Source organism: Xiphophorus maculatus, chromosome 22, assembly GCF_002775205.1.
Source record: "Xiphophorus maculatus strain JP 163 A chromosome 22, X_maculatus-5.0-male, whole genome shotgun sequence".
NCBI lineage: Eukaryota > Metazoa > Chordata > Actinopteri > Cyprinodontiformes > Poeciliidae > Xiphophorus > Xiphophorus maculatus.
Genome location: NC_036464.1, coordinates 24,523,860 through 24,536,504, shown reverse-complemented (window position 1 = coordinate 24,536,504; position 12,645 = coordinate 24,523,860). Strand labels below are relative to the sequence as shown.

At 41.2% G+C, this 12,645-nt stretch overlaps 1 protein-coding gene across 4 annotated transcripts in view; it reads left to right on the top strand.

The window, feature by feature from the left end:
• gbf1 (golgi brefeldin A resistant guanine nucleotide exchange factor 1) overlaps positions 1–8,972 on the top strand; it is a 64,548-nt gene extending 55,576 nt beyond the window's left edge. For 2 of the 4 annotated variants that reach the window (XM_014471593.2, XM_023327108.1), the window contains 8 exons: positions 1,371–1,576; positions 3,111–3,261; positions 4,022–4,152; positions 4,242–4,343; positions 5,469–5,582; positions 6,311–6,488; positions 6,764–6,943; positions 8,343–8,972. In XM_014471593.2, coding sequence (XP_014327079.1) covers positions 1,371–1,576; positions 3,111–3,261; positions 4,022–4,152; positions 4,242–4,343; positions 5,469–5,582; positions 6,311–6,488; positions 6,764–6,943; positions 8,343–8,599 — 1,319 coding nt within the window. In that variant the 3' untranslated portion in view covers positions 8,600–8,972. Of the gene's footprint in view, positions 1–1,370; positions 1,589–3,110; positions 3,262–4,021; positions 4,153–4,241; positions 4,344–5,468; positions 5,583–6,310; positions 6,489–6,763; positions 6,944–8,342 lie in introns of all 4 variants that reach the window. The other 2 variants (XM_023327109.1, XM_023327107.1) reach the window with 1 other exon arrangement.
• Positions 8,973–12,645: the final 3,673 nt, after the last annotated feature.

The window sequence follows — 12,645 nt, the reverse complement described above, 5'->3', positions numbered from 1 at the left end:
TTAGCCTGGTGGTGGCACAAGTAAAGCCTGGTGGCCCGCCAGGCTTTACTGATAATACACTGGGGGAAACCCTGGAAATGATGACAAACCACTTTTCCACGTACAATAGATTTTTGTTTCAGTAAAGTGTCGATATTGAAAGTCTGTGGTTCTAAATTTGAACACAGTTGACTACTAAGTACAGTTCTACCTCCAGGATTTACAGTTACATTTGATCAATAGTGTAAGCATGTTAGAGAGTGTGTGGTGTGGCTGTGTCTAAGGGTGAAGAAAGAGCAGGGAAACACCAGTCCTTTTCTGAAATGCTTGTCGTCATCATGTCATCAGTGTTCTTTTACAACATCATCAGTATCCAAGAAATTTAATCAACACATGTACATGATGGTGACTCTTGTAGATCGCATGTATCAGATGTGATGTCTCTGAAAAGAGCTCTACTCGGTTAGGATATGAGAAACAATTGACATGAAATGGTGGAGTCCGTAGCTCTTACCTCCAGAACATTTGATCCTCATAGAGGGAACTGATTCCACAAAAAGAACTCCAAATTTCAGAGTAAAAGTCCTGTTTGCAACTGATTGCAATTGATTTTCAAGCTATGAAATTACGGCCAACCCTGTGTTGATTTAAAGACCCTGGTCATCTTCTGAATGATTAGAATCTGCGCAGATTTAAGGCTAAGCATCTGTAAATTTGGTGTGCTTTACTGCATTTCTGTTGGTAAATGATCTTTTGAAAGGTGGTAGTTTTATAGACACATTGACAGTTTAATGGACAGCATGATCCTGTATGGATACAACTTTCTAAGATGCCGAATTGAAATATTACGTAAAAACCGTAATACAGCAAATAAACTCTGGAAGGCCTGAGCAAGCTTCCAAAGGAAGCAATTTACAACATGAGTAACTGGCATAAACTTTAGATTTTTTTCAAATCCCGAACACATAATCAAGGGGAGAAGATAGCAAAAGAAAATCAGATTCTGCTACAGATTTCAAGTCGTTTCTCCCCTAGTTAGTTTGAGACGAGGTTTTTCTGTCAAACTCAGAGTTGTGTCTAATTCTGCTGGCTGTTAGTTTGATTTGCAAAGACAAATTTAAATATTATTTAAATATTATTTTGCTACTTTGGTTCACAGACTTTATACTGGCTTCTCTTTTGGTCCAGGATAGAGTGAATATGGAAAAATAATGGTATCATTATTATAGAACTGTATTTATTAATCATCTTGTGACTTTGCAAATCAACAGAAAACTTAATAATGGTCTGTTGTCAGTCTACTGTGATCCATCAGATCACAGTAGACTGATCTATAAATAAAACAATAAACATGTTTTATTTATGTTTTTTCTGGTAAATGTCTTCTTGAGGTTACCGGAACCATGACAAGAAGAAGAACCACAAATACGAGTCCAAGTCAAGGATGAGAAAGAAGCCAGTGGGGAGGGAGCGAGACATCGGAGGCAGCACAAGACGAGGTGGAAGTCGAGTGTCAAGTCAGCGTCTGTCCCGTTCTCACAGCGACGATGAGGAGGATGAGGGTGTTCCAGCCAGCTATCACACCGTGTCATTACAGGTTAGTCAAGATGTAAGTACAATAGCCCTTTTCATCGTTCTACATTTACTGTCAACCCTATCCAGTCCTCGAGGGCCGGCGTCCTGCAGTTTTTAGAAGTGTCCCTGGTTCAATACCGTGAATCAAATGGCTGAACTGCTTCCTCAGTGCAGTCAAGTTCTCCACAGTCCATCTAAAACCGGGAGGACACCGGCCCCCGAGGATCCCTGCCCTAGAGTTTTTCATTCTCTCTCCACTAAAAGGACTTGCCAGGCACTTTTATATGATAATGGAGGATAGTAATGCCTGACATCTAACCCAGTCGTTCTCAAACTGTGGTATCCGGACCACCAGGGGGCAGTCCTTCAACAACCGTTTGACGTTGCTACTGTTTACTTGTGAGCTCCAAGTTCAACACATACAGTTAGCGTACCAAATGATTCTTTAAAAATAAGTGGCTTAAACTGGGTCACTCCAAAATAAAAACTGAAGATGTTGGTGGAAAGAAAACAATGCCAGGACGACTTATATCAGAGGAAGTCAAGTAATACCTGCTGGGAGTATTGATGTCGTTGATGAGCGTGAGCCAGGACCAGTTGGACTCAAGTCTCAGTAAAATGAACTGTTCTTCGTTTTTATAACTTTACTTATTTATGATGCTCTGCTCACACGTAAACGGTTATTGTTATTTTTATTAAATTAAAAATGATTCAATGAAATGAATTTAACACAATAGATAATTAAAGCTGCAAGCAGCCTCGAACGGCCCTCGCAGCTCAGCGCCGCTCCAGCCTCATGGCAACTGGGCCAGGTCCAGCAACACCATCCACTCACCACCGTTGACCCTCTCACGCAGTTCCCGCACCTGTCCAGTAGGCGACGCGCATCTACGTGTTCACCCCTGCTCCCTGAAGGTGCACAAAAAAAATCTGGTGCAATCATCTCATCTTGAATGTGAACAAAAACAAAGGAGATGATTATAGATTTCAGGAGAAACAAAGTAATGGAAACTCGGGATGGGGAACCCTATTTCCATCATGGGAGATAAAAGGGAGGTGGTTGAGGAATATAAATACCTCGGTGTTCATCTGGACAACAGACTGGACTGGAAGCGCAACAGTGAAGCCGTCTGTAAGAAGGGACAGAGCAGCCTGAATGTCTTGAGGAAGCTAAGGTCCTTCTTAAGATGCTGCAGATCTTCTCTTCTACTATCATCTCTTCCACTATCATCTGTTGGGGCAGCAGCATCAGAACCAGGGACCTAAAAAGGCTCAACAACCTGGTTTAGATGGTTCTGGTTCTCTTCTGTGAAACCTCTGGAGATGATGATGCAAAGAAGGATTTTACATAAAATGAAGAACATTACAGAGGGTCTTCAGTCACATCTACAACACCCAGTTGAAGAAAACTGTGGAAGTAATAAAGCATTCTTCAATTGAATAGGAATATTCCTCAGCGCAGAATAAATATTTGTTGAGATTACCTTGTGAAGTTCCTGATGCATGGAGACCATGTTATGATGTGATTGTTTATTCTACTGTTTGTGCCCAAGCAGCTGTTGGACCTGATGCACACCCTTCATACACGTGCAGCCAGCATCTACAGCTCCTGGGCAGAGGAACAGCGCCACCTAGAGGCTTCTGGCAAAAAGATCGAAGCTGACTCTCAAACCTTGTGGACCAGCTGCTGGTGCCCACTGCTGCAAGGTGATCGTTACGTTATCCTGAAATTGGACATAAATAGATTTTCAACTCTCCTTATGTTGAACAGAATTGAGTGCTGTGTGATTGATGCATAGGAGCAGTTTAAAAACTCTCAACATATTTTCTATACTTCTTCTCCTAATAAACTCCTTCCGGGTTTATCTAGCTTCATGCTTTAAGTGGGACACGCAGACGGTCGCACACTTAGCTCACCTGCTGAGGGATCCCAGACTGAGGGATTTATTATAATGAACATATTAAAAGTCATGAAGGTGATGATTTGTTGGTTTAAAACAAATACCACTAGTTTGCTTAATGTCAGATATTCTCACAATTTGGACAAAAATGTTTATTTGCTGGTTGTGAAATGATTCTCAGTTATTCCGATTTATTTTTTCTCTTTTTTTTTTCATGGCCGTCATCAGTTGATTGTGATTGATTGTGTTAACTAAAAATTCCGAATTTTGTGATAAATTAAGGGATTCTTAGTGTAAAATATTTTGTTAATAAATGTTAGTTCTTCAGAATAATTTTAACACTGCACAACTGTGGTATTGTTACTTCTCAAATTTTCTAATATCAAACTTCGCTGCCCGACTGCGTGAACGACGGTTATTGAATCGCGTACTGTAACCGGTGAGAAAAGGATTCATTATGATTTAAGAGAAGAAAAGGACCAACAGTCGTTTGAATGACACATCCTGAGCTTTGTTGTATTAAAATAGACTCACCTCTCATATGTGTCTTTGGTCGCGCTCTCCAGGCATCGCCTGGCTGTGCTGCGACGCCAGGCGACAGGTCCGCATGCAGGCCCTCACTTACCTCCAGAGAGCACTACTTGTCCATGACCTGCAGACACTCGATGCAACTGAGTGGGAGTCCTGCTTCAACAAGGTTAAAAAGCACTACGCATTTCTTACACCAGGCAACAGTGTTGCATCATAGCTGAAATGTAAGAGTTGAATCGATGTGTGTGTTTGCAGGTGCTTTTCCCTCTGCTAACAAAGCTACTGGACAACATCAGTCCAGCCGATGTGGGCGGTATGGAGGAGACCAGAATGAGAGCCTGCACGCTGCTGTCAAAGGTTTGAAGCCACACTTCCTGCAGCGCTCACTGTTTGCAGCCATCGCAACACATCTTCTCTGCTGATGACGGGTCATGAGTTCATTTCAGACTTGAAGTCAAGTATTAACAAACTTCTTCCATTTGTTCTGCTGTCTGTCCTGGTTGTTTCTTCTATTGAATAGCTTTTTGTTTTCATTGTTTTTCTTGGTTTCCCCCAGAAAACTTGCTAAACCCGGTGGTTGGGCGCTATGGCAGTCATTCATCCAGCGGCCCGTTGTGTTTTTGAGTTAAAAAAATGTTTAAAGTTGACAGGAAATTTGAAAATATCACTTGGTAATTGTGTGTTATTGAAAAATTGGAAGATTAACACCTGAACACCAACTATAAAGTCTTAAAAAATGCAAACATTTAGACTTAACTAACTAAGCAATGCTTAGCCTGGTGGCCCGCCAGGCTTATAACACATTGGGGGAAGACCTGGGTACAATGGAGCTGGACTGATTCACCTCACTTTTTTTGTTGGAAAGCACAACGTTTGAGTTTAAAGATTGATACAAGAAGTGGAATTAAAAACAGAATGTGGCGGCACGTTTTGCAACAAATCTGCAGTATCAGGGAATATGGGAATTGATTCCACCAAAAAACACTTTACTGTAAAACCTTAACTGTAGGAGATTGTATGAAATTCTGACACACCTTGAAAGGAGATTAATTTGTGTGTCTGTTGAAATGTTTTTTGTTTTTTTTATTTCATATTTTTTGTTGTGGGTTCCACACAGGCCAACTGACGGCTTTGCCTGTGAAAGGTAATTGTACAAGTGTACCAATTTTCATGCCTCTATGACAAAGTTCAATGCGGAGGGTACTTTTCTACAATACAATAAGGTTGTATTTTTGCAACAACCTTAAAATATGTAAATTCTACACAGGCCTGATGCGTCCACCAAGTTTGGTGAGTTTTTATATTTAAAGCTTCCAAAAAGCCACTTCATTTGGGGGGAAAGAAAAAAACACTGTTATTACAATAAGCCCTGGCAGCGCTTAACTGCTTGGGCCTAAAATTGTAAGATTTTAAACTTTTTTTGAGGGTATTGAATTGTGGTCTGCGTGTGTGTTAAGCACCGGTATGTTTGTGCTTTTCTAGGTCTTCTTGCAGCACCTCTCTCCCCTGCTGTCCCTACCCACCTTTGCTGCCCTCTGGCTTACCATTCTGGATTTCATGGACAAGTATATGCATGCAGGATCCAGTGACTTATTGGTGAGGATAGCAATGACCACACGCGCACTTTTTCTCCTATACAGTTGATTAGGCTGCGTTCACACTGGAGTATGAAGTGACTCAATTCCGACTTTTTTGACATAATGCGACCTGTATCTGATATTTTCAGGACAGTCTGAACAACACAGGTCAGATTTTTTCCGAATGCGATCCAGATATCCGATACGTATCCGATTCAAATGTGACCAAAAGTCCAGGTCGCGTTCATCCGACCTGAACGTCACTGATACTCGACAAATGTCACTATTCTGCGTCCTGATACACAGCAACAAGCATGACGGACTATAACGAGGATTAAGTTGTTAATATTCTGGCTCCGGTCGGACAACAACTTCAAATGTGTAAACTATGCTCCACCGTTAGCATCCATGTTTACTTCTGCAAACACTGAGCACTTCTTCTTTTAATGACGGTTGGCAAAACACTGAGAATGCTGATGTTATTGCGCCCTCTACTGCGCATGCGGGACACTTTCAGGTCGTTTGCCTGTTCACAGTGAAGGTCGCGTATATTTGGAAGTGTGAACGGCCACGGCAAAAAAATCCGATTTGACAAAAAATCGGATTTAGGTCACTTCAGGTTGCCGTGTGAACGCAGCCTTAGTCTCACCTAAAAAAGAATATATTGCATTTTTGATGAGGTAGTACTAAGTGGCTGAGTACCACACTTCTATTTTTATGCACTTGTTTATTTGTGTTTCTATGCAGCTGGAGGCGATTCCTGAATCTCTAAAGAACATGTTGCTGGTTATGGACACTGCAGGGATTTTCCGCAGCTCTGACTCTAGGACAGGATACTCGGACCTGTGGGAAATAACATGGGAACGTATTGTGTGCTTTCTTCCGCACCTGAGGGAAGAGCTATTCAAACAGACAGTTATAGCAGGTATTCACTTCTGAGCACTTCATCATCATAGGAATGATGATCCACCCTTTGACAAAACTAAATTTAATGTTGCTTCCAGAATACTGTACTACTGGATTTGGTCCGTTGATTTCCATCAAAGAACATATTTCATCTCCATGTGACATTCTTCATTAAATGAAACAAAGAAATCCATATTTCCCATCCCAACTGGCTGCTACTGTGCTATTAAGCAAATGATTTGACACGATGTTAGGATAAAGCTCTTGTTTTATCTTTAATTTTTGTTATTTTAGAGCCAACTCCCGGCCCTCAAACTGAGCCAGTGCAGTCAGCATCCACAGCTGAACGCCCTTCGTCCCCTCAAGAGTCTCCCTCTCTCGCCCAGCCTTCCTCCACAGTCCTGACGCCAGCAGAGACTCCACTGTCCGTCAGTCAAGAACCAACTCAAGACCCTCAGTTAGCTAGTGCCAACGGTAAGCACTAGTGACACGACTCAAGTAAAAATGTTAAATTGAGTTCGTTGCATGGACTGTAAGTAATTAATTGAGGTTAATTAAATTTGATCAAAAACTACGTTGACAAAAGACGCGGTGTCTTATTCAAAAACCGTTTTTGCTGCTAAATCTTTGAACAAATAGACATATGAGCTCAACAACAAAGATATTTATTGTTTTTGGGGCGTGCTGTGGTGGCGCAGGGGGTTAGCACGCCCCACGTTTGGAGGCCTTAGTTCTCGACGCGGACGTTGCGGGTTCGACTCCTGGTCCCAACAACCTTTCCGCATGTCTTCCCCCCTCTCCTCACCCTCCTTCCTGTCTGCCTACTGTACAAAAAATACAAGCCACTAGCGCCGCAAAAACTCTTCGGAGAAAAAAAAAAAAGCTATTTATTGTTTTTAATCTGTCATTCAGGTTTTTTAACCATCAGCGCTATTTTACCCATTCAATTTTCCGGCGTTTCAGGGAGCTCTGATTATTCATGGAGCTTCTTTAGAAATGTGGAACTATGGATGCTGATGCTGACGTTAACGTTGGGACGTCTGTGCTGCTGCAACATGTTTAGCATTGAGGTGCTACTTTAGGCTTGAGTAGCTTCTCCTTAAACCACGTCTTGAGCGCAACGACATTTTCTTTGTCAGCGTCTCGGTTTTTGAAGCAAAATGTTCCCGCCAGTGGTTGAAGAAAAGCGGCTTTCGCGTCCGTCGCTGTTGTTTGTTTGCGAATGTCACTTGTGTGTCAGATTTACGGGTGTACCAGAAACAAGTGGGTGGAACCTTTGTATGGCGGGCATAAGACTGACGCAACATCTGTCATGAATAAGAAGGAGTCTTTATGAATGTTTATGACTGTTGTCATGAAGTGTCATTTGGTAAATAAAGATATTTTAATGCAAAGTTCCTGTAAAAGTTGCATTAAAAGTCCATTAAAAGTGCCAACTTTGCCTTATTTTGTCAACAATGACAGTTTTAATTGACTTTTAATACAACTTTGCATTAAAAGTGTCATTATTTACCAAATGACACTTCATGACAACAGACATTCAGAAAGACTCCTTCATGTTCATGACAGATATTGTCATGTCAGTCTTATGGACACCCTGTCAAATAAAGAGTTACCAAAAAAGGTTTAAAAATCCAGTTCACTTAAGCTGAACAGGTTGCCCACACTAATCACTGTATCGCACAATGTCCTGCGTTAACATTTTGAACACCTTAAAATCTATGTAATTAATCAAAATGAACTCGTTAAAAATCCCGGCCATAGGAGTTTTGTCACGTTTTGTGACAAAGTACCCCTGGTGCACAAAAGATTTAAGATAATTGTCAAAAAGACAACTGTATTCTTTGTATAATATGTCTGTTTTGCCTCGTAGGACCAGATCACTCGTCTCCAGGTCCTGCTTCAAAATCTCTACCGCTGGCACCGTCGGGCACATCTCCCGCCCGCTCTTCATTGCCTCCAAGTCAGCCACCCCTCATCCTGCAGCCGTTAGCTTCCCCTCTGCAGGTGGGCATCCCATCCATGCCTCTTCCGATCATCTTGAACCCCGCTTTAATCGAGGCCACATCTCCTGTTCCACTGCTTCCTGGCCACAAACCTGCCAGCAGTCCCACCGATGAGTTCCAGTAGAAGAAAGTTCACCTGGCTTGAGGGTCACTACTCCCGTGGCAACAGAGCAACCTACTTCACACGTTAGGGGACTGCAGCTGGTTTAGGTCTACATAAAGGACACTGTCGTTTCCTTTGTGCTGTCTGTGTTTGTTTTCCAATCGTACTGAATGAGATATTAAACTGACAGGTGGGAAGTAAAGTCACTCTGATGCCGGGTTGTCGTCTCTCTTATGACAAACTTGTTGATTTTACTTTTGTAAAAATAAAAAAAAAAGGATTCTGGGTGTTTTATCCACAAAAACATAATTTACTTGTTGTTTTCCAGATATTTTAAAGTTATAACATTATGTATATTTTAGCCTGAGACAATAAATTCAACAGAGTAAGCATTCCCCTACACTCCTTTATTCTTAAAACATTTCAAAGAGGCTTTTCTTTTCTGGTGGTAAATGTTTAATTTTTTATGGGTTTTTTTTTTAAATCTAATCTCAGCCAAAGTATCAATTTGCTTGGAGAATTATGCCAGAGATTTTATCAAATATTACACAAAGTGTGTGTGTGTGTCTGTGTGTTTTAGGAGGTTTTGAGGATACAAGTATTTTTTGTCATCTCTAGACCATTTACAAGACAAACAGGCCGGTCAGATATAACCAGATTGTTCCAGACTGACTTGGGGGTTTTGCGTCTAGAATAATATAAAAATAAGAAATAAGATTTCAGTTACTAGAAATAATAGCAAAAAGTTTATATGCAGGCTGTTACATGACAACATAGCAGAAATCCTGAAGCCTTTTTTGCAGGATGCTTTGGATGATCAGTATTACTGGAAAAGTGCTATATATAAATTGAATCTTTTTACCCATTCTATTCACCACAGAGATGAGCCACTCCGACTGTAAGCTTTAAGAGGCAATAGAAGGATTTTATCCCAAGTCAGCAGGCACAGCGTCTCTCTAAAGGACAGAATCTGGGTCCTGGTTCCTCAGCAGAGGAACCCTTTAACTAAGACCTCCTAGCAGCTCTGGGAACCATCACCGAACTCGCAGTATGAGAATGAAATAAATGGTGGGAGATATATTGATTAATCATCCGTCCACCTGTCATCTATACCCGTTTATCCTTGCATAGTCACAGGGACCTGGTGGCTGTCAGCGGTGATTGGACAAGAGAAGGGTTCTCTCAGTAGGTGTGTGCAGGGGACGGGTTGGTTCAACCGGACTGCTGAGGATATTTATGCAATAAAACCAAAGAGAAAAAACACACCATGATTGAACTTTATTACTGTGCCATGCAATTTAACAGACAAAAACCCGCCCCCCTCAAAGTTTATTTACTGGTTGGTATGAAACAAATTTTTTACACAATTGAGCGTTCCCTATTTGGAATCCTGTAAGAACAGGCCCTTGGAGTTTAACATCAGTCACAGCTGAATGTCTCCCATCACATGGGAGACATTCAGCTGTGTAAAACTCCTGGACCCAACGCCATCTTCAAGACAAAGCTCGTCCTCCGGGCTGCAGCTTCCGGCGACTCCACCACTCGGCTCCTTCAGACTAGCCAGCTGCAATTAGCAAACACCTGGTGGAGCTGTGCGTCTGCTGAGCTCATTATAAGAGCTACTTCTCAGTTCAACGCTGGTAAAAATGTCATTAAAGGGTTAATAGAGGAGCCATGTTGTGAAGACTTCCTGAAGGTGGAGTTTCAGAAAGAGCAGGAGTTTTTAAAGACATAGAGGCCCAATTTCAAGGCTTTAGATTACAAAGTAAAATTTCTTTTAAGTTGTATTTTCTATATACAGCTTTTTATTATGTAACAACTAAAGGTAACGGTTATTTTATTGTGCTATGAAATGTAAATATGTGCTTGGAAAATGCATACTACTGCCCCTTTAACATACAGTCAGTCACCAAGGGATCTTATGAAGGAATCAGGAGTCACCTCCTGTAGTAGTGATTCTCTGCCTCACCATACTCACCTAGAAAGAGCCAGCAGATTACTTCCCCAGCTGAAGGGTTGGAAGTCTGTCATGTAACGCTTCAGGGAGTTAGAAGGCCCCGGAACCCTCAGCCAGTGAGGAATAAATGTTGTCAGTCTCCACTTCAGATTGAGAAAACACCTGGATACGTTCAAAGGAAGAGGCCCTGTGTCTGTGAAAACCAGAAGTTGCAAAAATATTTGAAGTTATTCAATAGATTCATAGTGGTGAGTAATTTAAGAAAATAAAGCCTTCTGTGTCAGGTCCTCCATTTTGTCATCTTCTTTGCTTCCACATCCTTGTGGCTAGAGGCATGAAAACATGTCATTATTAGTGCCCAAGTAAAAGCAAGGCAACAGAATCTGTTTCCTAAAACTGAAAGATTTATGTTTAAAATAATAGCATGTTGAAGATTAATCAGTTCCATCATTCATTCGGTCAAAAAGAACAAACAAACCAAAACAGGTTGCCCTTATTTAGCGACAGCCAGCAAACTGGACATCCTTATGACAGTGAAAATCTTAAAAAAATCAGAGTAAAACGTAAAATGGGTTGTGTAAGACATAATTCGGAGGAACAGTGTGCCGTGATGAAATAGTTAGAGAGGCACACAAATACAAAACAGCAGAGAATTATGAGATGCACTCATAATAATTGAGATGTACTCAGTTATGAATACATCTCAGAATGTACTCATTATAACATGAGTACAATCTGAGATGTACTCATGAGAAAAAAGAAGTTTGAGCTTTTTTTTCCTCAAAATTCTTTTTTTTTTTTTGAGAATTAGAATTTTGCTATTGTAAATCTCAAAATTTTAGAATATTGGGTAAAATATTTTTCAAGCTTTTATTTATTTTTTTCTTTGTTAATTTTAATTATGGTTTACAGGTCAAGAAAGCCCAAAATCCAGTTTCTCAGAAAATGAAAATATCTCTTTAGAACAATCAAAGCATGAGTGTCAGGCTTCTGGAAAGCATGTATATTTCTATGCACTCAATTCTCAATTCCTCTTACATGAACGTCTGCTTCAGGGCACCATCAGCCTGTGACACTGCAAAGCTGTAATGGCAGCTGAAATTGCTTTGATAGCTGCCTCCAGGTCGTCTGCCTTGTGGGTCTGGTACCTTCCTGGTGACATCGGTCCATATATTCTCTATGGGGTTCTGGTCAGAGGAGTGCTCTGGCCGGTGAAGAACAGTAACATTGTGGTCACTGACTCAGCTTTTGGCAGTGTGGGCAGGTGACGAGTCCTTTTGGAAAATAACACCAGCCTCTTCATATAGCATGTCAGCAGCGGGATGTATGAAGTGCTCCAGAATTTCCAGGTGGATGGGTAAATTGACTGTGGACTTTAGAAAACATAGTGGACTAACACCAGAAGATGGCATGGCACCCAAAGCCATCACTGACTCTTGAAATGTCCCACTGGACATCAAGCAACTTGTGTTCTGTGCTTCTGAATTGAATTGAAGTGAATTGAAACACACTTCAGCTTCAATTTACTTTGTCAGAAACTCCAGAAGACATAGGTGGAGGCTTCCACTAATGTCCTGGATTATCAACTTCCTGTCAAACAGACCGCGGTTCGTGAGGCTGAAGGACGGCGCGGTCAGCAGGACTGCGCGCTAAATGAGATCCGGAGGAAGAGAAATCGAGATCTGTGTGAGCAAAAAGGAAATCTGTGCGAGGAGAATGCAGATTTGTGCGAGAGTAAATGGAGAACTTCTCTGCGCCGGGTGGCACCTTCATGCTTTGCTCGCGGTTAATATTTTTTTTGGCAGACGCTGGGCGGATTTAGTCAGCATCCTGTCACCACTTCTGATCGGTTACGTATCACTGACCTTTGAGATCCACGGATCTCTACAACTTTTCACGAGTTTCAAGAACATATTCAGGAGAGTGCTTAAGTTATTGCAAGTCAGCAAAAGAGTTTTGTCAAACCATAAAGGAACATATTTTAAGACAATGAATTATATGGAAATACTAAAGCACAAAAATCTAACAACGTTAACTTGATAGCTTTTTTATTATTTACTTTTCAACATTTTAGAATTAGAAACTCATTTTTTTATTATTATTCATTCGC